The following is a 26778-nucleotide window of genomic DNA, read 5'->3' on the forward strand; positions in this document are numbered from 1 at the left end:
ATGTTGGGGAAAGGGGCGATGGAGGGGGGGTCTCGTGATTGGGGGAGAGGCAGTCACGTGCCTACGGGTGGGGGAGGGGCGATGGAGGGGGGGTCTCGTGATTGGGGGAGGGGCAGTCACGTGCCCACGGGTGGGGGAGGGGCGATGGAGGGGGGGTCTCGTGATTGGGGGAGGGGCAGTCACGTGCCCACGGGTGGGGGAGCGGGCGATGGAGGGGGGGTCTCGTGATTGGGGGAGGGGCAGTCACGTGCCCACGGGTGGGGGAGGGGCGATGGAGGGGGGGTCTCGTGATTGGGGGAGGGGCAGTCACGTGCTCATTAAGTAGCGTAGAAGGGAAATAATAAAATAATAAAACATAAAGCCTCGTGCAAGAGAAAAAATAAAATAATAATAAATTTTACATAAAGTCGCGTCGAAGGGAAATAATACAAATAAAACATGAAGTCGCGTACAAGGGAAATACATTTTTTTTTACATTAAGTCGCGTAGAAGGGAAATAATAAAATAATAAATATAGAACATTAAGTCACATAGAAGGGAAATAATAAAATAATAAAATAGAACATTGAGTCGCGTGCAGGATAAATAATAAACTAATAACAGATAAACAAGCTTGGCGGTGTTCATGAAGACGCTGTCTTCCCGACAGCTCTGTGTCTTCACCTGAGGACGGCTGCTTGTGTTGAGGCCGAAACGTCGTGAGAATTTTGTATTTTTATGTATTTATTAATTTATTTTATTTTATTATGTTTTATTTACTTTATTTTACTATTTCCCTTCTACGTGATGACTTTACCGAAAGAACCAAGAACATGAATCCCTGCAGCCACGAAAACTTTAAATCGAACAAAGTTCTGAACCGGTTTTCGCATTCACTCACCCACCCAACTCTCACCCAATCAGCAACCGCCATTCGCTACTAAGTGGCGGTGACGTCACCACGACGCTTGTGCCAGGCCAGGTGCACCTCGGATAACAACAACAAACTCGCTCAATATAATAGTAGGTTTTTACCCTTTTAACTGGTACAAAACTGACACCTTTATTCAAGGCATCATGTTTGCAATGACCACAACACAAGTAGTCAAAAAAGCAAACAAAAAGAAGCAACTCTGATAAGGATGATAATATGCACTGTCCTTGAAGTTGATTGGCCCACACCCGAGACGGCTTTCTTTAGAGCCTAGTCCCCATTGGTGTAGGGCCAGATGACACCAGAAGGCGTACAACTCAAACACAGTGCAATATCAGAGTATTAATACTCTGATATTGCACTGTGCTCTAAAGAAAGCCGTCTCGGGTGTGGGCCAATCAACTTCAAGGACAGTGCATATTATCATCCTTATCAGAGTTGCTTCTTTTTGTTTGCTTTTTTGACTACTTGTGTTGTGGTCATTGCAAACATGATGCCTTGAATAAAGGTGTCAGTTTTGTACCAGTTAAAAGGGTAAAAACCTACTATTAAACTCGCTCAATTCAACAAACTCTGTTTACTCCGTCATCGGTAAAGTCACAAGTTCCCCTCGGGGATGTGTGGGTCACGTAGGGTCAGTGGCGTAATGGGTAACGCGGCTGCCTGCGGATCAGGAGGTTGCAGGTTCGACTCCTGCCAAGCTCGGTAATATTTTTTTTATATATTTTTTTATTTCTCGTCACATCTCTAACGTCTTAACAGGGGCTTCAAAACAGCAACATCGAGAGCGACAAGAGGTCAGTGCACTTCCAAGCTGGTTCACCAATGTGAAGATGTCACAGACAATAACTCTGGGCGTTACATTTAAAATTTCATTTTAAAAAAAAATATAGCCCTTGGAGGATGCGGGAATCGAACCCACGTCCTTAAGGAGTATCTCAGTTGCTAGAACGCTTTCTTTACCAACTGAGCTACTCCTTAAGGACATGCGGGACGTCTCCTCGAGTTCTAATAATAAAGTCGCGTGGAAGGGAAATAATAAAATAATAAAACATAGAGTCGCGTAGAAGGGAAATAATTAAATAATTAAAATTTAACATCGAGTCGCGTAGAAGGAAAAAAATAAAATAGATTTAAAAAATAATACTGCCCTTGGAGGATGCGGGAATCGAACTAAGGTACTTGGGGAATATCTCAGTTGGTAGAGCGAGCGGTTTACCAACTTAGCTCCTCCCCAAAGACACGAGAGCCGTCTCCACGAGATCTAATAACACAAATAAAACATTAAGTCGCGTAGAAGGGAAATAATAAAATAATTAATAGAAAACATTAAGTCGCGTAGAAGAGAAATAATAAAATAATAAAAATGTAACAAAGTCGCGTAGAAGGGAAATATTAAAATTATTAAAATAAAACGTGAAGCCGCGTAAAGTCACAAGTTCCCCTCGGGGATGTGTGGGTCACGTGGGGTCAGTGGCGTAATGGGTAACGCGGCTGCCTGCGGATCAGAAGGTTGCAGGTTCGACTCCTGCCAAGCTCGATAATATTTTTATACATATTTTTTTCATCGCTTGTGACATCTCTAACGTGTTAACAGGGGCTTCAAAACAGCAACATCGAGGGTGACAAGAGGTCAGGCTCCTTCCAAGCTGGTTCACCAATGTGAACATGTCACCAACAATAACTCTGGGACGTTACATTTATAATTTGATTTTAAAAAATATAATCCTCGTGGAGGATGCTGGCATCGATCCAGCGACCTAAACAGAGGTCAGTGTGCTCAGGGGAGAGCTCACGCTACAAACTGCACCGTTCACTCCGTAGCATCGTGAGGGTCCCAGTGTCGTTGGTAGCGTGCAAGCTGTGTGTGTCATCTTGTTGGTTCTTTCGGTAAAGTCACGTCGAATGGAAATAATAAAATAATAACAATAAACATAATAAAATAATTATTTTAGTATGTACAATAAAATAAGAATTTAATCATGTTTTATTTTGATTATTTTATTATTTCCATTCTACGTAATAAAAATAAAACATAATAAAATAATTATTTTAGTATGTTTAATTTTTATTATTTTATTTTAAGAACCAAGAAGATGAATCCCTGCAGTCACTAAAGCGTTAAATCTAAATAGTGTGTGTTAGCGAGCTCTGTGTTGTCAGTAAGACATGTCACACCGTCTACCCTTGTACTGGACGTGCATTGGAGATGAGGTCACTTCTCTTGTCTCGAGCGCGCTACCATCTGAGCCAATAATAAAAATAAAACATAATACAATAATAATTTTAATTATTATAAAATAATTACTTAAATTATTATAAAATAATTATTTTATTATGTATAAAAAATAAATATTATATATTTAATTTTTATTATAAAACATAATAAGATAATTATTTTATTACGTATAAAAAGATAATTATTTTATTATATTTTATTTTTTATTATAAAACATAATTAAATAATAATTTTATTATGTATAATAAATTCATTACTTTATTATATTTTTTTTATAAAACATAATAAAAGAATGTGAACATGTCACCAACAATAACTCTGGCGCGTTACATTTAAAATTAGATTTTTAAAAATATTCCCTGTGGAGGATGCGGGGATCGATCCGGCGACCTAAACATCGGAGAGCGCAACGTACTTAGTGGCGTGCTCACGCTACCAGGTGCGCTGATGTCTCCGTAGCATCGCGAGGGTCCTAGTGTCGTTGGTATCGTGCAAGCTGTGTGTGTCATCTTCTTGGTTCTTTCGGTAAAGTCACGCAGAATGGAAATAACAAAATAATAAAAATAAAACATAATAAAATATTTTTTTAGTATGTATAATAAAAGATTAATTTAATGTTTTATTTTGATTATTTTATTATTTCCATTCTACGTAATAAAAATAATAAAATAATTATTTTGTATGCATAATAAAATAATTAATTTATTATGTTTTATTTTTATTCTTTTATTATTTCCATTCTACGTAAAAAACAATCAAACATAACTTAATATTTATTTATTATGTATTATAAAAAAATTCTTTTATAATGTATATTTTGATTATTTTATTATTTCCATTCTACGTAATAAAAATAAAAGATAATAAAATAATTATTTTATAATGTTTTATTTTGATTATTTTATTATTTTTATTCTACGGCGCCATATTATTACCATTCCTTCCCTTTATTAATTCTAACCTTACTCCCTCCCTTTGATACTGCTAATTCTGCATAATGCACGGGCACAATGACTTTAAACCCTTCGCCAAGCCTCCTACGCATCTCACAAGTAGTACTAATCGCACATCTGCATTTCCCATGAATGCTAAATTCCTCTTGATATGCAAATTATTTTGTCAAGGCGCTCTTCGCCCTCCATCCCAGCATCAATAGTCGCTCCAAGCCTGGGGCGTGACATTCAGACTCTGTCTACTTGACAGACCTGTTCTCCACCTGAAGACGGCTGCTTGCGTTGTGGCCGAAACGTCGTGAGAATAATTTTATTATGTTTTATTTTTTAATTATTTTCCTTCTACGTGACTTTACCGAAAGAACCAAGAAGATGAATCGCTGCAGTCACGAAAGCGACAACAACAACAAGCCGCCAAGAGGCTTCCTCGGGGTGCAGCTCTCAGCTGGCGCCTCTCGCGTTCTCACGAGCGCCGCCTGCCGCCCAGAGGCGGGAGTCTTCAGCGCAGCGAGCAACTCGCGCCGCACTTTTACAGCAACTAAGATGCGGGTTTAGTAAACTGCAAATCCGCAGCAAACATCGAGGGCGACGAGAGGTCAAGCTGGTTCACCAATGTGAACATGTCACGAACAATAACGCTGGGGCGTTACATTTAAAATTTTATTTTAAAAAAATATTCCCCGTGGAGGATGCGGGAATCGATCCGGCGACCAAAACATCGGAGAGACCAGTGCTTTTAGTGGCGTGCTCACGCTACCAGGTGCACTAAACTCTCCCTGGCATCGAGAGGGCTCCAGTGTAGTTACTAGCGTGCCAGTTGTGTGTGTTAGCGAGCTCTGTGTTGTTAGCAAGACATTTCACACCGTCTATCCTTGTACTGGACGTGCATTTGAGATGTGTAACACAATGAGCATGATATGTACAAATTTCACCAAACGGATATCCCCATCATGATCACGTGGGCTCTGTGGTGTAATGGTTAACGCGGCTGCCTGCGGATTAGAAGGTTCGACTCCTGCCAGGCGCGATGAGATTTGTATTAAAAAAAAATATTTCTCGTCACATCTCATTCGCCTTAAAGGGACTTCAAAACAGCAAAATCGAGGGCGACAAGAGGTCAAGCTGGTTCACCAATGTGAACATGTCACCAACAATAACGATGGATGTTACATTTAAAATTTTATTTAAAAAAATATTCCTCGTGGAGGATGCGGGGATTGATCCGGCTACCAAAACATCGGAGAATTCAACACACTTAGTGGCGTGCTCACGCTACCAGGTGCGCTGATCTCTCCGTAGCATCGAGAGGGTCCTAGTGTCGTTGGTATCGTGCAAGCTGTGTGTGTCATCTTCTTGGTTCGTTCGGTAAAGTCACGTAGAAAAAAATAAAATAAAAAATTTCAAACGTATAATAAAATACTTACTTTATTATTATTTTATTATGCTTTATTTTTATTAAATTTTTATTATTTTAATAATAAAAATAAAACATAATAAAATCATTATTTTTTGTATAATAAAAGAATAATTTTGTTTAATTTTGATTATTTTATTATTTCCATTCTACGTGACTTTACCGAAAGAACACATGTGTGTGTGTGTACGTGTGTGTATTATTACAACGGAGGGCGGAGGAGCGACGCTCACAACAACGAGCGGAGCGCCGGGTGGCTAAAGCACAGCAAGTTGGCACAGTAGGGGGCACAGGTGGTGCATCAGCCAGTCATCTCGGTCATCTCGGTCAGTCGACCCGTGGCACCTGGGTCTGCCCCGTGACCTCCTGCCAGCGGGCTTTCGACACTTCACGTGGCCTCAAGGTGCACTTGGCCTGGCACAAGCATCGTGGTGACGTCACCGCCACTTAGTGGCGAATGGCGGTTGTTGTTGTTGTATTATGACCACACGTACACGTACACACGTACACACACGTGTACGTGTGTACGTGCGGTGCGTGCTGTCAGAGTCTTCCGGAAGACGCTGGGTCAAATTTAACCCCCATTTAAAATTTGATTTAAAAAAAATATATTGACCTTGGAAGATGCGGGAATCGATCCCGCCACCTCTCGCATGCCAAGCGCGTGGGGGTCTCTTGTCTTCTTCCCGCCACGCGTCACTCTCAGCCTGTGGAGGGGGGGTGGATGGGGGGGTGGATGGGGGGGTGGATGGGGGGGTGGATGGGGGGGTGGATGGGGGGGTGGATGGGGGGGTGGATGGGGGGGTGGATGGGGGGGTGGAGGGATGGGGGGGGGTAGATGGATGAGGGGGAGTGGAGGGCTGGAGGGGGGGGATTGGCGGAGGGCGGGTCACGTGATGGGGGGGAGGGGCAGCCACGTGATGGGGGGGAGGGGCAGTCACGTGATGGGGGGGAGGGGCAGTCACGTGATGGGGGGAGGGGCAGTCACGTGATGGGGGGAGGGGCAGTCACGTGGCTACTTGTGGGTGGGGGGGGGGAGTTTGTTGGTGTGAGGGCGAGTGGAGGGAGCGGATTGAGGTGCGGAGCGAGAGAGACACAGAGAGAAGGCGAGTGGTGGTGATGGTGATGATGGTGATGATGGTGGTGATGGTGGTGGTGGTGATGATGGTGATGATGGTGGTGGTGGTGGTGATGGTGGTGATGGTGGTGATGGTGATGATGGTGGTGATGATGGTGATGATGGTGGTGGTGATGATGGTGGTGATGATGGTGGTGGTGGTGATGGTGGTGATGGTGGTGATGGTGATGATGGTGGTGATGGTGGTGATGGTGATGATGGTGGTGATGGTGGTGATGGTGATGATGGTGGTGATGATGGTGATGATGGTGGTGGTGATGATGGTGGTGATGATGGTGGTGGTGGTGATGGTGGTGATGGTGGTGATGGTGATGATGGTGGTGATGGTGGTGATGGTGATGATGGTGGTGATGATGGTGGTGGTGATGATGGTGGTGATGATGATGGTGGTGGTGATGATGGTGGTGATGATGGTGGTGGCGGTGATGGTGGTGATGGTGGTGATGGTGGTGATGATGGTGGTGATGATGGTGGTGGTGATGATGGTGGTGGTGATGGTGGTGGCGGTGATGGTGGTGGCGGTGATGGTGGTGGCGGTGATGGTGGTGGTGATGGTGGTGGCGGTGATGGTGGTGATGGTGGTGATGCTGGTGATGGTGGTTGAGGTGGAGGTGGTGGTGGTGATGGTTGTGGTGGTGGTGGTGATGGTGGTGGTGGTAATGATGGTGGTTATGGTGGTGATGGTGGTGATGGTGGTGGTGATGGTGGTTGAGGTTGAGGTGGTGGTGATGGTGGTGATGATGGTGATGATGGTGGTGGTGGTGATGATGGTGATGATGGTGATGATGGTGGTGATGATGGTGATGATGGTGGTGGTGGTGATGGTGGTGATGGTGGTGATGATGGTGGTGGTGGTGATGGTGGTGATGATGGTGATGATGGTGATGATGGTGGTGGTGGTGATGATGGTGCTGATGGTGATGATGGTGGTGGTGGTGGTGATGGTGGTGATGGTGGTGGTGATAGTGATGGTGGTGGTGGTGATGATGATGTTGTTGATGATGATGTTGTTGATGATGTTGTTGTTGATGATGATGTTGTTGGTGATGATGTTGTTGATGATGTTGATGATGTTGTTGATGATGATGTTGATGATGATGATGTTGTTGGTGATGATGTTGTTGATGATGTTGTTGATGATGTTGATGATGTTGTTGATGATGATGGTGTTGATGATGATGTTGATGATGATGTTGTTGATGATGATGTTGATGATGTTGATGATGATGTAGTTAATGTTGTTGATGATGATGTTGTTGATGTTGTTGTTGTTGGTGGTGATCACCACCCACGATGCGCCCCGCGTGTTCACGCCGTTAGAACTGAGCTGCTCACCGGGTCGCGTCGTGCAAAGGGCGCCAAATTGTGGGGGGAGGGGATTTTTTTTCCCTCTTCCTGTCAACGGGGGCATTATTTATTTATTTGTTAATTTATTTTTTTGTCTTTTATTACATTTTTATATTTTACTAGCATAAGTACCCGGCGTTGCCCGGGTGAAAAATATATTTCTTAATAACCTTACATATATACACAGATGGGCTGCTACCCCCCCCCCCGCGCTACAATAATACTGTCTAATCGCTATAATTTTATTATCTACCGACCCTATAATAGTAATTGCACACATTGGGGTGAGGGGGGAGTGAAGAGGACGTGAAACTTTGATGAATTTACCTCAGAGTCGCGTGTTAATGCGCATATTTTTAACGGGAATTAAAAATGGCGTCCACCCCGCGGCGAATGCGTCGCTACCCGTTGCCAGGGGCAACCGTCGTGGAAAACCAAACGGACCAATCGCGTCTCGCAAATCCCTCACATTTCGGCCAATGAAACTGCGTATGGTCCGGCGACACACACACACAGACACAACAACAACAACAACCGCCATTCGCCACTAAGTGGCGGTGACGTCACCACGATGCTTGTGCCAGGCCAAGTGCACTTTGAGGCCACGTGAAGTGTCGAAAGCCCGCTGGCAGGAGGTCACGGGGCAGACCCAGGTGCCACTGGTCGACTGACCGAGATGACCGAGATGACTGGCTGATGCACCACCTGTGCCCCCTACTGTGCCAACTTGCTGTGCTTTAGCCACCCGGCGCTCCGCTCGTTGTTGTGAGCGTCGCTCCTCCGCCCTCCGTTGTTGTTGGAGGGCGACTGCCTCCAACTGCCCAGTAGCGTCCTTCACGAGCCTCCTCCACTGAGGCCGATCTTGACACCGCTGGTACCAGTCATCGGCAAGTCCACTCAGCTCCACGTCCTCCTGTACCACATCACTCCATCTCTTCTCCAGCCCGTGCCGCGCCCGTTTAGCCCCCTCGATCCGGCCGAACAAAAGCTGTTTAGGCATGCGGTGGCTGGGCATGCGGGCTACATGACCCAGCCAACGCAGCCTTGCCTGCCGGAGGAGCTCACTGATGGGACTTTGCCCAGATCTTTCAAGGATTTGTGAGCTCCTCACACAATCCAGCCTGGTTAAATCCAGGATGGATCGTAGGCAGGCCAGCCTAAATGTTTCCAACCGGCGAAGATGCTCCACCAGGGGGGTCCACGTCTCGCAAGCGTAGAGAAGGGAGGGAATGACCGTGGCCGAGAAGACCTGAAGCTTCGTGCGGAGCGACAGACCAGGTAGCTTCCACACAGCGTTACGCAACCGATGAAAAGATATTGCCGCTCGACTGATTCGGAGTGAGACCTCTGCTGATAGACTGGAGCCGGTCATAAGCACACTGCCCAGGTATGGGAAACTCTCCACTCTCTCCACAACTGCCCCATCACCAATTGGGAGTTGTGGGGGTGGAGTGTCCAATGGTACAAAATACCCAGGCAGGTGCCTGGTTTTGGTGGGGCTGATGGTAAGGCCCCACCTCTTAGTGGCACGCTCCAGTCTCAGCAGCAGCGCCTCCAACTCCTCTTCTGAATGAGCAGCTATTACCAAATCATCGGCATACATAACGTGGTTGACCAATAGGGAGCCATCCCTTGATCGCACCCGGGCGTCGATCAGCCTCCCATTATATCTGTACCAAACGGAAATTCCCCCGGTACAGCTATTGAAGGCTTCACGAACTACGCGGTCAAAATAGATGTTAAATAATGTGGGAGCCAGAGGACATCCCTGTCGCACCCCAAGGTGTACAGGGAAAGGCTCCGACTCCCGGCCACGTAGTTTTACCCGGGCCCGCTCACCATCATGAAGGTCCTTAATGATCGTGAGCAGAGGGTCAGGGACTCCGAAAGCACGAAGAACAACCCAGAGTCCAGTCCTACTGATGGTATCATAGGCCTTGACCAGGTCAATAAAGCAGAGATGTAGGTCTTTTTGGAATTCCCTACACCTCTGCTGTAGCAGACGGACAGAAAATATGGCATCTGTGCAGGACCGCCCTTTCCTGAAACCGCATTGGGGCTCCGCAAGCCCCTCCTCAGCGTGCCTAGCAAGGCGATGTTGAATAATCCTTGCCAGGACCTTACCCGGCACACTGAGGAGTGAGATGCCCCTGTAGTTGTTACAGTCTGTGCGGTCCCCCTTCTTAAAGAGGGGGACCACCAGGGCATCCTTCCAGTCCTGCGGAACCCGTCCAGTGGTCCAGACTGTTGTTATGATGTCATATAGGGCAGTCTGTGCACAAACGCCACCCTCCCTCAGCATTTCGCTTGGGAGATCATCTCTGCCCGATGCCTTCCCTGGTCTCAGACTCCGGATCGCCCTCAGTACTTCCTCAACAGCTGGCACCTCAGCCAGCCACTCACAGGGGGTGACCTCTTCCAATATTTGAGGCACCGCAGCCTCAGCAGGGTTATCCCCACTTTGTGCCATGATGTTTTCCTGGCTGAGAGAATTTCCCTCCCCCAGGACCTCACAGAAATGCTCAGCAAATCTGCAAACCTGTTCCTGGGGGTCGGAGATTGGATCACCGTTTTTTCCTCTAATGATGGTAATAGGTGTGGCGCTGCAGGTTACTTTTTTGATGGAGTTAAATAGTGATTTGTGATCACGGGCCACTGAGGCAGACTCCATCTCCTCAGCAACCCGCGACCACCACCCATCCTTACAACGCCTTACGGCTCTCCAAACTTCCGAGCGAAGGCTGCGGTAAACCTCCTCATTCTCTGACGTGGGATGCTGTAGGCGATGAGAGTGGGCCTGTCGCTTTTTCTCAATTAACCTGAACACCTCCTCTGTCAGCCAGGGTTTCTGGGGAGGTCTGGACCGCGTACCCAAAGCAGCCATTGCAGCTGCATGAGTCACAGTCTTAAACCTCGCCCATTTCCCCTCGACATCAGGTGGAGTGGGGGACGATGCCAACCCCAGCTGCAAGCGATGATGAAATTCTCGCTTGCAACTTTCATCAGCTAACTGAGACCAGGCCACTTTTGGTTGGAATGGGATCCTGGGTGTACACCCACCACCGGAGTGGAAGAAAGGCAGGCGCAACTTACAGATGACTAGTCGATGGTCAGAGGACAGATCAGCTCCACGGTAGGTCCTGGTGTCAAGGACATGGGTTCGCATCCGCTGGTCCGTCACTATGTAGTCCAGCAGATGTTCTTGCTTGGACCCGGCATGTATCCATGATGTTGTGTGGATGCGCCGATGCCGGAAGAGCGTGTTGGTAATTACAAGCCCATGGGCTGCACAAAAATCTAGCAGCCTCCTACCGTTATTATTGAGCTGATCTGGCCCATGCCTTCCAATCACTCCAGACCAGGTGTCAGCATCATGACCAACTCGGGCATTGAAGTCACCCAACAAGATGACTCTGTCCCGAGTGGCCACTTTAGCCAGCACCTGTGACAGGAGGTCATAGAAAGCGTCTGACTCATCGGCTTTGCTTGCATCCCTCCACGGATGTTCGTCTTCGGTGGGGGCATAAGTAACCACGACCACCACTCCTCGCCTCTGGTTGATGGGAAGGCGAGCCCAAAGTATCCTGGGGCTTACAGCTTCCCACACCTCACCGCCACGCTCCCACGCCCCCTTCATTCTTTTGTTCAGAAGAAGAGCCACACCCTGTTGTTTGGCAGTCTCCTGCCCCGAGTAGAGGACTGTCCACCCCTCATGGTGGCAGGAGCCAGAACCGGTCCACCGGACCTCCTGAATGCCACAGAGATCCAGGCGGTACCGGTCCAGCTCCCGACAGAGGAGTGGCAGCCTCTCCTCCGCAGTGAGCGTTCGAACATTCCACGTGGCCATCCGCAATGGTTTTTTGTTGTTTCTGGAGGAGCCCCGAGGGTGAAAATTCAATCTCCTGGCTCCGCCAAATGGGGTTTGGCCAGGAGACGTCATAAAAGCCTGACCCCCCGGGGCCTCCGGCACAAGCTTATTTGTTACAGGTTTATGTTTAATTCGTGGTTTAGTGGTAATGAATTGAAGGTGGAGGGGTTACCAGCCCCTCACACCCGTCCAGAGCCCCCGTTTAGCCACTGTGGTGGTCACAGACGCCATGAGGGGAGAGGCCAATGGGCATTGGCCCTCCCCCCACAGCAATGTCCACGACAGTGTTGCCCGTCCGGCACCGCGAGGAGGTAGGAGGTTGTTTTGCCGGACTAACAGACACACACACAGACACACACACACACAGACACACACACAGACACACACACAGACAGACAGACAGATTTGCGATTTTATATATATAGATTTATTTTCTTCTTCTTGGTTCTTTCGGTAAAGTCACGTAGAAGGTAAATAATAAAATAATAAAAATGGGTGCGTGGGGGGGGGTAGTGGGGGGGTGATATTGGGTGGTGATGATGAAGGTTGATCCATAGACAGACTCACAACACAGAGACCCATAGACTACAATGTTATCTCAATAGGAATCGATTCAAACCGCTCACCGTTTCTATCACAATCGATTCGCATGGTATCCCAATAGGAATCGATTCTATCCGCTCTAATCACTAGCTACATCGATTCCTACGTTATCCTAATGTGAATCCATTTCATTAGAACAAATCACCATAATCGATTCCCACGTAATCGAAAATGTATTCGATTCCATCTTGCACTCACCACCACTGTCAATTCCAATGCAGTCCCACTAGGGATCGATTCCATCGGCTCCATTTTTGACCACAATCGATTCACTTGTTATCCCAATAGGAATCGATCCGAGTTTATTATTTGACCTTGAATCGATTTTCTCTGCACGTGACTTCGGCTGTCGCGTGGTGTGAGTGGGGAGTGGTGGTCCAGTGGTTAGCGCACTGTATGTGAGTGAGTGGTGGTGCAGTGGTTAGCGCACCGTGTGTGTGTGTGGGGAGTGGTGGTGCAGTTGTTAGCGCACTGTGTGTGAGTGGGGGAGATCCGGGCCCCGTGGTGTCGACGTTTCTCTATTTCCTCCTTCACGACGTTTGAATGACAACAACAAACAACGTGTCACTGTCGTCGTCATCATCACCAGCGTCTCGCGTGCCTCTCTCACAGACTGCCCCGGCGATGTCGGCCTGCTCTTGGGCCGAAGCCTCGGGCTCGCCTAGCGGGGCTGCCGGGAGAGGCGCGCCTCGAGGCGGCCAGCGCAGTAGGCCGCAGGCGCCCTCCCGCCGCGGGCTCGTCGAGGAGAGCGACTGGGCGTGGTGGGTTCAGTGCGCGGCTGCTGTTGGTCCCCACGTGACCACGTGACCACGCCGCTCGCCGCCGCCGCCGCGTGTTGGGGACCACTTAGTCGGGGGGGGGGGCTGGTTCAGGTTTCACTGATTTAAGTGTAGTGTGTAGTGTAGTGTGTAGTGCAGTGTGTAGTAGTGTATAGTGTAGTGTATAGTAGTGTGTAGTGTATAGTAGTGTGTAGTGTAGTGTATAGTGTAGTGTATAGTAGTGTGTAGTGTGTAGTGTAGTGTGTAGTGTAGTGTATAGTGTAGTGTATAGTGTAGTGTATAGTAGTGTAGTGTATAGTAGTGTAGTGTGTAGTGTAGTATAATAGTACAGTGCTAGTGTATAGAGTAGTGTATAGTGTAGTGTGTAGTGTATATAGTAGTGTATAGTGTAGTGTATAGTAGTGTATAGTGTAGTGTATAGTGTAGTATATAGTAGTGTAGTGTGTAGTAGTGTATAGTGTAGTGTAGTATAATAGTACAGCACTAGTGTATAGTGTAGTGTATAGTGTGTAGTGTAGTGTATAGTATAGTGTATAGTGTAGTGTATAGTATAGTGTATAGTAGTGTAGTGTATAGTGTAGTATACTTGTACAGCACTAGTGTATAGTGTAGTGTATAGTGTAGTGTATAGTATAGTGTATAGTAGTATAGTGTATAGTGTAGTATACTAGTACAGCACTAGTGTATAGTGTAGTGTATAGTGTAGTGTCATGTATAGTAGTGTAGTGTATAGTGTACTAGTTCAGCACTAACCGGTGTGTTGGAGAGCCAAGCCACAACATTTACAATCGGAGTACGACGTTTCTCCAGTAGTTGCAACTGGCTTCATCAGGCGACAAGCCGGATTTGTGTGGGGAAATGCTGTTTCGTTTGTGTTAAATTTACCAAATCCGTTTTAATAATGATTTTGCGTGTGCCAGGAAATGAGAGTACCTGAAAAAAAAGCTAAGGTTTTTTAAAATCCTTTATATTAAGTTCACTTGCTTGCGCGCTTACGACCGTGCAAATCTTTCGGTCGTTTTTTAACCCACTTCCCGTGATCTAATCGAGCTGACATTTTGCACACAGACTCGTTGTGCGTGACAATTTATTTTCGTGAAAAAAATTTTGCTAAATTTTACACTTTTTAGGTATTTTTTTTAAATATTAAATTACCAATTGCTTAATGGTGGCAGGCAATCATCTGACCCATAGGTGGCAGCCATCTCAAGCCAGAGGACGAGAGGACGCTAGCCGCCCGTTTCAAAGACCAATGTGGGCTGGGTTGTGGCGCATTGAACACGCATATAAAGGATTTATAGTGAAAAACTTAGTTTTTACGGGTTAATTTTTTTAAATTCCCATTGTGATAAACACGAAATAGCCTGTGAAGTTAGGCCTAACCTCCTCCCCCCTCCCTACAATCGCTGTTGGCCCACACGCACACACACACACTGCAGTGAGCAGGCAAGTGATTGCCAGAGGTGACTCGCGTATGTGACTTACTAATGCGTCCGGACACAGACGAGAGACGCACACATGCAGACTAAACGCGGCCACGCACAGCCACAAAGACCACACACACACCATGCAGATTACGTGCAGACACGCAGAGATTACACGGATGCGTAAAAACAAGATACAAAATACGTACTCGCAGACTAAATTAGACACGCACACCCACACACAAATACATGTCCATACAATTTGTATGTGCACATGTGTTTGAAATAGTGTAGTGTATAGTGTAGTGTATAGTGTAGTGTATAGTGTAGTGTATAGTGTAGTATACTAGTCCAGAACTAGTGTATAGTGTAGTGTATAGTGTAGTGTAGTGTATAGTAGTGTATAGTGTAGTGTATAGTGTAGTATACTAGTACAGCACTAGTGTATAGTGTAGTGTATAGTAGTGTAGTGTATAGTGTAGTGTGTAGTGTATAGTATAGTATGCTAGTACAGCACTAGTGTATAGTGTAGTGTATAGTGTAGTGTATAGTGTAGTGTATAATAGTGTAGTGTATAGTATAGTATACTAGTACAGCACTAGTGTATAGTGTAGTGTATAGTGTAGTGTATAGTAGTGTATAGTGTAGTGGGTGGGGAGCGGTGGCGCAGCTGTTAGCGCTACGCTGCGCTACGAACCTGGCGACCCGAGTTCAATTCCCTGCTTGCGGTCAACACCAGTGACGATTATTTGAACCAATCCTGGGCCTCCCCTAGGTCGACTCGGCCTTAAATGAGCACCTGGTGCAGTGTGTAAACATCGCCACTGGTGTTGGCCACCCACCCCCTCGTGTGCCGTGCCGGCCTTCATAGGTGCTCGCAAACAGCACTTGCCCCAACAGTCTGTACTGTCTATACGGGGGATATTTGTCTTTGTGTATGTGCACACACACAAAACAAGATACGTCTCCCACCATAGCCCTCTTTAGTTTGTTGGGTAAAGTGCTGTTTGGGAACATCTATGAAGGCTGGTTGGGCTGTAAGAGTTCTATGGATTAGATCACCTGAATGAGAAGAGTAGTGCGTTGATATTGAGATGTGGTTCCATTATGTTTCATACTAATCCAAACATATCTTTTCTTAAAGCGTTATGGATGAAGGCAGGGAATTACTTTAAATGAATGGCAGCGACTACATGTAATGATTGATGTTGGCAAACGTGGCATCAGTTATATCAACAAATGTACATCAGCATTGGGAGCTGAAATTACCATGACATTGTGATGCAAATGTAATGGGTTCCGGAGACACTTGTAGAGGTAACTTCTTTATTACAATCCAACACTCCAACAGTCCTGATACTCTGTTACAGCCTAGGTACACAGCCTAGGTACACAGCCTATGTACACAGCCTAGCGACACAGCCTAGATACACAGCCTAGGTACACAGCCTAGCGACACAGCCTAGATACACAGCCTAGGTACACAGCCTAGGTACACAGCCTAGGTACACAGCCTAGGTACACAGCCTAGGTACACAGCCTAGATACACTACTCTGGCTACGCTCTGGAACTCGCCCTCACAAGGACGTAGAGCCGGGAGTTCCAGAGTCCCACCACTGGCCCTCACAGTGTCCCAGGGTCCTGAGATGGCTGGTCTCGGGTCTTGGGTCTTGAGCTACAACTGGCCCCAATCGTCCAGGGAGCTGCCCTTTTATGCCTCGTCCCCAACGAGGGGTGGCGTTGTGTGCGCCCCCAGATATCCCACAGAGCACACACAGCCCCCCCCTGTTGGTGGCGCCAAGCGGCTTAAGTGTCTGGGGTGCCTGGGATCCTAGCGCCTAGCGCCAAGGGGCTTAAGCGTCTGGGTAGCCTGGGATCCTAGTGCCTGTCGCCAAGGGCTTATCTGCCTAGGGTCCCAGAGCCCCCAGCAGCCCCTCCCCTCTTATGTCACGACACAAGGGCTGTGTTGGAAACTCTTCCTTTGTTGCCAATGTCTGCTCGTCTCCCTTGTGCTGTTGCATGTTCAGCCCCATCTGTTTGGACACGATAGAAGAGCCGTACATGACCAAGTGTGGCCACAGCTTCTGGTATGTGCGTGTCTGCTCGGAGGAGAATTGCTTCTGTTCCGTCTTGCAAAACACTCGCAGACCAAGTTTCTCGCAATCCAAGGTTTTACTGTACTTTGTTGTTGCATTCCATTTCTTTCCACCGTCCGGCGAATGCGCGACAATATTCGGTGATTGGTAAATTTTCCAATGATGCTGATAACGGCGATTGCCAATTTACTCGCCGTTGCATTTTGTCTGCGTTTCAGTTGCAAATGCATCCGTCGGAGTCTGGAGGAGAACAATAGCTGCCCAAAGTGCAGTTCCGCCATTAAGAATTCAAAGCAGATATATCCAAACTTCCTCTGTGAGTTGTTTTTTACTTATTTTCCATCCACCTGCATTTTTCGCAAATTTTGTTTCACGGCAATGCAACACAGGCCTTCAACGATTGATGCTCTGCAAACCTCCTGGCTACCATCAAAGGTTTGTTCAAGTTCAAGTTTCATGTATTAGGTGTAGCCATGTGAGCCATTCGGCTCTTGAATCGGGTGCAACTGCAACAAACAAAAAACAAAAACATGAACAAGAAAACATCTTAAAGTGAATATGTGACTGAGTACAAACAGAAAATCCAAGAAAAGACAGCAAAATATTGCAGAAAAAACACCGTACACCAACGCTGTGTGCAAAAATCCCAGTGGGATGCAAGTCAAACAACAACAACAACAACCACAAGACAGCTTAGATTAAGGCCATCAGTCTAACTCTGTACTACAACAACACAAACATGGCTAAAACAATACACTTTTCGAAATCACCAAAATAAAGCCATGAAAGCAATGAAAAAGCAATCATAGGAACTGTGACGGAATTTTACACGAAGCCATCCAGATATACAAACACAGACGTAACTTCAACTAATAAAAGTAAAATAAAAATAAAATTAAAATCTTTTATTTTTATTTAACTTTTGTTAATTTTAATTTTTTACCTACGTGACTTTACCGAAAAAACCTAAGAATATGAATCCTTGCAGTCACGAAATCTTCAAATCTAGAATAACTTCAACTGTGATGATGGGTACAAACTGAGTAATAATGGGAAAGATGTTATTAACCATGCAAAAAAGATTTAACGACACATATTTGGACCATCTTATTTAACAGGTACTATTCTACTTTACCGAGCGTTGACATCCCCAGCGTTTAACAGTACTCTCCTTTTTAAATCCTTTATATTAAGTTCGCTTGCTTGCTTGCTTGCGCGCTTACGACCGTGCAAATCTTTCGGTCGTTTTTTATTTAAATCCTTTATATTAAGTTTGCTTGCTTGCTTGCGCGCTTACGACCGTGCAAATCTTTCAGTCGTTTTTTAACCCACTTCCCGTGATCCAATCGAGCTGACATTTTGCACACAGACTCGTTGTGCGTGACAATTTTTTTTAGTGAAAATTTTTTTCCATAACTTTACACTTTTTAGGAAAAAATTAATTATATTTAATTACCAATTGCTTAATGGTGGCAGGCAATCATCTGACCCATAGGTGGCAGCCATCTCAAGCCAGAGGATGAGAGGACTCTAGCCGCCACGCATATAAAGGATTTATAGTGAAAAACTTTGTTTTTACGGGTTAATTTTTTACCTACCTGACTTTACCTAAATAACCTAAGAGTATGATGCTCGCGTTGTTTAATATTTAACAGCTTTTTCCCCCACACGCGTCTTTTCGCAGTGAACGAGCTGGTCCTGAAGCAGCGTCAGCGGCTAGAGAATCGAATCGAGATGGAACAACCGGTGATTGGAGATGTGCAGGGAAAAACATCACTGGCACATTTTATAGTAATAGGTTTTTACCCTTTCAACTGGTACAAAAACTGTCACCTTTGTACCAGTTGAAAGGGTAAAAACCTATTACTAGATTTTGCCACTGGTAAAGGAGATGTCTCATAGTGTAAATGCTTACCCCGAGCTCTCAATACTCTGATAGTGCATTGTCTTTGAGTTGTACGCCTTTTGGCGTCATCTGGTCCAACACCAATGGAGACTGGGCTCTAAGAAAAGCTGTCTCGGGTGTGGACCAATCAACTTCAAGGACAGTGCATATCATCATCAGAGTTGTGTCTTTCTGTTTGCATTTTGACTGCTTGTGTTGTGGTTATTGCACACATGATGCCTTGTATAAAGGTGTCAGTTTTTGTACCAGTTGAAAGGGTAAAAACCTATAACTATATTTTGCCACTGCTAAAGGAGATGTGGCCAGATCGCTACTGAGAAAGAGGTATGTAGCTCAGTGGACCTTAGCTGGCCAAACTAAAATGTAACATTTTTGTTAAATAGTCCTCTACATGGCCCACGGTTGGAGGTTACTGGCCGAAGACGCGCCGTGCGCTACGGTCTGTCGGTGTCGCGTGGACAACGCAATGAACTTTGCTGAAAGTTCAAGTTCATTGATTAGGTGTAGCCCTGTGAGCCATTCGGCTCTTGAATCGGGTGCAACCGCAACAAACAACAAAAACATGAACAAGAAAACATCTTAAAGTGACTTTGTGACTAAGTGCAAACAGAAAATCCAAGAAAAGACGGCAAAATATTGTAGAAAAAACACCGTACACCGATCCCAGTGGGATGCAAGTCAAACAACAACAATAACCACCACCAGACAACTTAGATTAAGGCCATCAGTCTTTCTCTGTACTACAACAACACAAACATGGCCAAACCAGTAAACTTTTCGAAATCACCAAAATAAAGCAATGAAACAGTGATCACATAGGAACTGTGATGGAATTTTCACAATAAACGACAAACAACATGTACCACCAGAACCCTGCTGAGACGACTCCCGGCAAGTGCTTTTCGCACTTCACGGAGGTGACCGGCCACGTCTCTTGATCACCGTGTCACGTGACCCTTCCACCCTGCCGCCCCCCCCCCCCCCTCTTCCTCACAGAGCGTCCATCAGCGGCAGACTATCCAGGAGTTGCTGGCGCTGGACCGAGATGGCTTGGAGCTGGCCGACGTGAACCGCATTCTGGAGCTGCTCACTCAGAAGAAGATGCAGCTGGAAGCGGTGAGTTGGCGTTGTTTGTGACGACGGCGTCAGGAGCAGTGCGGTGCCGCAGAGCTCGCTTGTCGAGAGGGCTTTCCCCCTTTTTTCTGGCAACAAAACTGATGAACACCATATGAGACTGGGCTCTAAAGAAAGCTGTCTCTGGTGTGGACCAATCAGTTTCAAGGACAACGCATAAATGATCAGAGTATTGTTTTTTTGTTTGCATTTGACTACAAGTATTGTGGTTAATGTAAACATGATTCAATCTTAATTTTGGAGCTTTCGTGACTACAGGAATTATTCTTTGGTTCTTTCGGTTAAGTCATGTCTAAAGATAAAATAGTAAATTAAATAATGGCATATTACGACGCTTCGATTGCAACCAGGGGCGGTTTCTTCATTAGGGCGATTGGGCGACGCACCACCAATCTCATTCAACCACAGAGTCACGCTAGCCGTCACTGTGCCTCTGGATATAGTCCAATCAGCGTCATGTCACGTTCTGTGGAGTACCGCCTCTTTTTGGGCGATTTCACTCCGGCTGAGAATCGCCCAGAGTATTCTTAGTCTTAAGCCTCACCTTACCATATTAATAAAAAAGTGTGCCTTTCCGGGCCCTTCCCCCCTCAACCATTATATATACGGAGTGGTATTTCTTGTGATCTCTCATTTACTTGATACGGCTGTCGTGGCTGTGACGGTTCCACCTGAAGACGGAGGCTTGTGTTGCTTCCGAAACGTCGTGATTTTTTATTTTATTTTGTTTTATTTTACTTTTATTAATTTAAATTTTTTACCTACGTGACTTTACCGAAAAAACCTAAGAATATAGTATTCATCCAAGCTACCAAGATCTGGACCAGTTTTTACCTGCCGGGTCTTAGTCATCAGTCAGTCTTGTTCAATAAACCCCGCTGGGCTAAGCGCTGACGTCAGTTGTTTGCGATCAGCACGGCACTCCCGCAAGCCTGCAGGCCTAACTGGGGGATCTCTGTTTGTGTGTCCGTGCGATCTGCAAGACTCCACCTTTGCTCGCACCGGTGACAGTGGCCAAGTCGCCTTACAAGGGCGGCATCCCCAAGCCCCTTGTCACGGGGGAGGTCGTGAAGAAAAAGCGAAAAGTTTTGCATCTGTCGGACTCTGAGGGCTCGGACAGCATGGATTTTACGGTGAGTAATGCGACTGCTTTGATTGAAATTCTTTGGACGATGCAATGGGACTCGATCCACTCTCGTAGGGACAAAGCGGCTCGCTTGAGCGCTAGGGATGATTGGGTCATGTGTGGATGTTCACGCTGGATAGAAGCATTCTCCAAATGTGCGGTGCGCTGTCAAACTCAGAGCTCCATCAACTGGGGGGAGAGTTTTTCCCAGATAATTAAATAATTGCTGTAATCTAATAAACTATGTCATTGTAATCTAAGCCATTCATTTGACAATAACATTAAACAAAAATTTACAATTTAAAAACTAAAATCACTTCTGCAGTTTAATGCGAGTCTCCATCACCATCAATCAGATTCAAAGGGTCACTGGATGTGGGAAGGTGGAATAGACATCTTGACGAGCTTGGAGCATTTGTTCAATGAACGTAGGATGAATGTGCCAGAGACGGAGAGTGCTCACAAAGCATGCCCGTGACCAAGGGACGGGTTTCTGAATTCCCAAAATAAAAAAAATGCAAATGTAGATTTGCTCGTACAGTGCACTCGTATTCCGGCAAGGCCGAATAAATGTTTTAAATTGCAGGATCTTTGCGTGATTTGTTGTTCATTAATATTCACGTTTATACGTTAGGTCGACGAAGAGCTGCTCGCAAGTGTGTCGGGCGTGATGCCGTCCAAGCGAACTGAACAGGCCAGGGCAGCAGGCAAGATGAGATCTGCCGTCGTTGTCACGAGTGTCAAGACGGTGAGTGCACCAGACTCGCAGTGCCGTTTGATCTCCCGGCGCGGCAGGTTAAACAATGCTGATGATGATGATGATCTTCTTGGTTCTTTCGGTAAAGTCACGTAGAAGGGAAGTAATAAAATAATAAAAATAAAACATAATAAAATAATATAATTCTCACGACGTTTCGGCTACAACGCAAGCAGCCGTCTTCAGGTGAAGAATGAGACACTGCCAAGCTAGGAGCTTATATATAAGCTGCGTTGGAGGTGGAAGAAGAGCGCCTTAACAAAAGAATGTGCATATCAAGAGGAATTTAGCATATTCATGGGAAATACGTAGGAGGTGGGCGGGGGGGTTTCAAAGTCATATTATGCCCATGCATTATGCAGGATCAACAGCACCAAGGGGGGGTGCAGGGATTAGCAGTAACAAAGGAAAGGAATGTTAATGATATGTAGCTGCAGTTACTCAACTAGAAGAAGTTACAGCAGCAGATGTTAGTGTAAAAGCGTTTGGTATTACCTTAGAGTCGCGGCATCTCTTCAGAAAGGTGAGAGACTCAATTAGCTGAGCCTTCTTATCACGGAGCTTGTTGAAGGATCTCAAAGTTATGTGGAAACCCTCCCCGTAGAGGCGGTTAAATTTCGATTTAAAGCTTTCGTGACTGCAGATGATGATGATGTCACGCACTTTTTTCTCTTACTCCAAAATATCATTGTTGCTCTTCAACAATCTTTCACGTGGTGAGCCGCTTCGTAGAGCTGCTCGCGCTTGTGGCCGGGACGCTTCTGTGAGAGAAGCTGATGGTTTAGTGGGCCTTGCCTGGTAAGATAAACATCAACTTCAAGGACAGTGCATGCATTATCAGAGTTGTGTTTTTTGTTTGCATTCCGACTGCAGGTATTGTGGTCTATGCAAACATGGCTCCTCGTAAAAAAGGTGTCAGTTTTGTTGCCAGATAAAAGGGTAAAAAAAACAATTAAGAAAAAAATGGTTTAGGTTTTAAAAAAAAAAAAAACTTTTTACCTTCCCTACACTTTGCGCTCCTATTGTGTTTTTGTATTGTTTGTTGTTGTGAAATGTGAACGACCTCACCTGGCATACAGGAGGTCTCCCCGTGGTCGCGTGGATTTTTCTCCAGGTTCTCCGATTTTCCCCTCCACGTTTGGCTGCTATACATGTCCTCGTGATAGGCCACTTAGTTGAGCTGTCATTTGTGGCCAGTACACTTCTGAACAAGAGCTATACAGCTCAGTGGGCCTCACCTGGTCATATAAAAATACAAAGTTAATAGTACTGGACATCTGTGAAAACAGCTTCATATCTCATCGCATTCCTCCAGTATCAATACATCTTCTCATTCTCTATAAATGGGCGCACCGTTTCATTGCTCGCCTGCTTGTGTGTGCTGGGGTCAAGTTGCGGGTGTATTCCCACCATCCTCCAAGACGCCGTGTACAGCGGTCACCCTCTGTAGAACTCCCACCAGAGCTCCTTCTGCCTGCAGTGACGTGACTTCTTTTCTTTCCCACGTGTCTCGCTGCATTTCTTCTGGCGGTTGCTCTCATTCCCAGTCCACGTGTAGCGGCATCAATGCAGTCACCTGATTGGTCACCCCACCCGTTCAAGCCGACTGTTTTGACCAATCTGCAATGGGCCCATTGATGAACGTAGATCTCGGACATGACGCGGGTTGAGTCGGTGGGAGACTGCCGGGGACTGCCAGGCTTGGCCTACGAGGTGGTCAGGAGATGGCAGTGTAGCCATGGATTCTTGACTCTATCAGTGTGGAGATTTTGAGTGCTCCCCCCCCTCTTATGTAAATGCTGTTTAATGTTTACAATAATATTGTGTTCGTGTCAGATGTTTTGAGCCCTCGTTTTCACGTTCACATTCTTGTTTTTGTGGCATTGAGACTTCATCGGCCACAATCATTCCACTTCCGGACGAAGACCTCCCCGCGCAATCGCCATCTCTCACGATCCACCGCAGGAGCCGTGCACCTCGTCACGAGAGACGAACACCAAGCCACGCTCACTTGAGCAGGAGGACCACTTTAGACTCTTGACGATGCCTAATTGTCTTCGATGTGTTCACTTGTTACAGGCGATTGAGATCTCAAGAAAAAACACGTTGACAGCAAAGATCAAACAAGGGAAGATGGTCTCACCTTCCATCAAGCTTCCTGCAAAACGGCGACACTCACCCTTTGACTGGTTTGAGGGTCCAGATGTCGACACCACTTCTGAATCTGAGGATTAAAAGAGAATCGGAGTTTGTTTTGAGCGACGTTGTTTTACGTTCCATTGTTCTTGGCGAAATGGTAGCCAGGGTGGAGACTTTTAGCCACCGCAGTTCAAATGTTTTGGGTGTTCAGTTTTAAGTCGCTGCTTTTCATCAATTTTCAGAGAGGAGGTGGGGGGGTGGACACTTTCGCCGTTAACACTGGTCAACAACAACAAAACAACATGTTTTTCTGGCCTGGACTTTTGCAGCTGTTCTAGACTAATTTCAGGGTGCTGATTCCAAATCTGATCTCAAATTTGCTCAATCACATCTCATTTTTAAATCCTTTATATTAAGTTCGCTTGCTTGCTTAGGACCGTGCAATTCTTTCGGTCGTTTTTTAACCCACTTCCCGTGATCCAATCGAGCTGACATTTTGCACACAGACTCGTGCGTGACAATGCATCTTCGTGAAAAAATTTTTCCAAAATTTTACACTGTTTAGGGAAAAATTTAAATATTTAATTACCAATTATTTAATGGTGGCAGACAATCATCTGACCCATAGGTGGCAGCCATCTCAAGCCAGAGGACGAGAGGACTCTAGCCGCCCCGATGCCACGCATATAAAGGATTTATAGTGAAAAACTTTGTTTTTACGGGTTAATTTTTTATGCTATCGGCATACCCCATTTTCATTGATTTTACCCGAAATTAACTCTGTCACTTATGATTGCAAGTTGTTGCGAGTCAGTGACTGCTTTAGTGTTAAATATGGTGCTGTATTTTTAGGATAGTGTGTTTATAATATCATTTTATGTAGATATCCACATTTATTTAATATTTTTCTTCTGCAGTTTTTATTGAAAATGCAATCTTTGATATCTCAAAAACCTCATGGGATAGACAAAAACTGATGCCAGATTTGGAATCAGCACCCCAAAATTACCTTAAAACCGTTGGAATACCTCATGCCAGACAAAGTGTGTTGACCAGTGTAATCTTTGAGGAGGGCGGCCACACATTTGAAATTACAGTTGGGGTTGACAGCAGCATGATGATGATTGGGGGGAGGGGTGTTTTCACATTTGTGTATTGTCAGGGGGGAGCGCATGTCAGAGGACCGCGCTAAAGGCCCATCGGGGGCCGCCAGTGGCCTGCGGGCCTTGCAATGAAGAATGAACTGTGCTGAGGTGAAGGTTTGAAGGCTGTGACATTCAAGTGGTGAACAAACCCAACCTGGGTCATTCCGAGTAGGAAACACGTGGTTCACGTGAGTGGCCATGATATGGCCATGAACTTCTAGGTGTGAAGTTTTCGTGACTGCAAGGATCCATACTCTATGGTTCTTTCGGTAAAGTCGCGTGGGTGAAAATAAGAATAACTAAATCACGACGTTTTGATTGCAACACAAGCAATCATCATCATCACCTGAAGCAATCATCATACCTGATGATTGCTTGTGTTGCAATTGAAACGTGAGAATTTCACTGCTTTATTTTTATTTTATTATTTCCCTTCTACGTGACTTTCCCGAAAGAACCAAGAATAAGATTAGGAGCAGTATAACACAACTGGCAGGCGTGGACTTTCGTGGTAACATGCATTTTGATTGTGAAGTGAATGTTCATTGTTTCTGTTCGTTGCGTGTACGCTCAAAATTAAAGCGCTTAAAATCGCAAGCAATTCCGTGCTTTTTTTGTATTCAACGTAAGGAAATACACTCGGAAAGGTTGTGAGTTTGCGAAACCCGTCGCGGGTACCAACTCAGCCCCTTCACCCATTGTGAACATCATCGCCACTGTCGGAGGTCAATCGTGGTTCCGTCCTAATAGCTTCAATAAGTATAACCCGTAAAAACAAAGTTTTTCACTATAAATCCTTTATATGCGTGGCAAGCCGAAGAGTCTTCGCCAACATTGTCAACGCGCGCCCGGAATCTTCTACAGGTGCAGGTCTCCAGAGGCCGGAGGCAGCACGTTCTCCTGTGCTGCTGTTGCAAAGTCTCAGAAGTGTTCACTTGTTTTTGAAGCACTCCCTCTGTATTCACAACAGCATAAGAGAGACGGGGGAGGATGACTGTGCGTGTACATGCACGCTATTGAGTGGCAAACTTTCACGCGACTGGCAAAAAACCAGGACTTGCCAAGTCACATTTCTGCGAAGACTTGGAGATATCCCACGGGAGCCGACCTCCATAAGAGGATGATCTTGGGGGGGGGGGAACCAGTACAGGTGGCAAACTCGCGTCGTAAAGAATTACAAATGATAACCGTGGCAATCTAGTGATATCAATTTAATGAAATGAAATGCATCAATGCAGGGATATTACATCAAAGCAAGGACAGGTGGCAACCTCGCGTCTTAAAACAAAAATACTGTAAAAACCACACTCGTTTTGGAAATATAGTGGCGTCACTTAAATGAAACTCGATATGACGTCAGCGCGGGGGAGTCGTGACATCAGTTCACGGTGACCTTGGCGTCTTTGTTCGTTTTGCTCACTAGACGGGATTCGAAGCCGTGTCCTTCACGTGTCAAGGGTGACCCACCCTTCCTGTCCTGTCCCCTCGGCAATGCCGCCTCCACAGTGACAACCAACCCCTTCTCTATCCCTAATGAACATCTGTTGCATCACCCAATTCCCTGACCCCCCACCCCTGCCCCCAGCTTGTGCCCGATGTAGTACAGGGACTACCTCTACTTACAAACATTCGACTTGGGAACTTTCAGAGATACGTGCAAACCTGTCCGTATGTCCCGTTACCGCAGTTCAACGATGCGATTGCCCATCACAAGTTGATTTGTGCAGAGATGAAGAGAACAACTGTGCAGACATCTCTTAGTAGGTATTTCAAGAGAATAGAGAGGAAACACGTGC

General features: G+C 46.0%; 1 protein-coding gene across 1 annotated transcript; it reads left to right on the plus strand.

Annotated features, from left to right (window-relative positions):
- The first annotated feature begins 6583 nt into the window (after nucleotides 1-6583).
- LOC133362311 (E3 ubiquitin-protein ligase COP1-like) lies at nucleotides 6584-24672 on the plus strand. The gene is made up of 9 exons (XM_061581240.1): nucleotides 6584-6625; nucleotides 13088-13236; nucleotides 16707-16766; nucleotides 16994-17091; nucleotides 18460-18521; nucleotides 19678-19797; nucleotides 20799-20948; nucleotides 21576-21689; nucleotides 23778-24672. The coding sequence occupies exons 2-9, from the start codon at nucleotides 13100-13102 to the stop codon at nucleotides 23931-23933; spliced, it is 897 nt and encodes a 298-aa protein (XP_061437224.1). The 5' UTR covers nucleotides 6584-6625; nucleotides 13088-13099; the 3' UTR covers nucleotides 23934-24672.
- The last annotated feature ends 2106 nt before the right edge of the window (nucleotides 24673-26778 follow it).

Source organism: Lethenteron reissneri, unplaced genomic scaffold (assembly GCF_015708825.2).
Source record: "Lethenteron reissneri isolate LAM-NWPU_2019-01 unplaced genomic scaffold, ASM1570882v1 scaffold_1433, whole genome shotgun sequence".
Taxonomy (NCBI): domain Eukaryota; kingdom Metazoa; phylum Chordata; class Hyperoartia; order Petromyzontiformes; family Petromyzontidae; genus Lethenteron; species Lethenteron reissneri.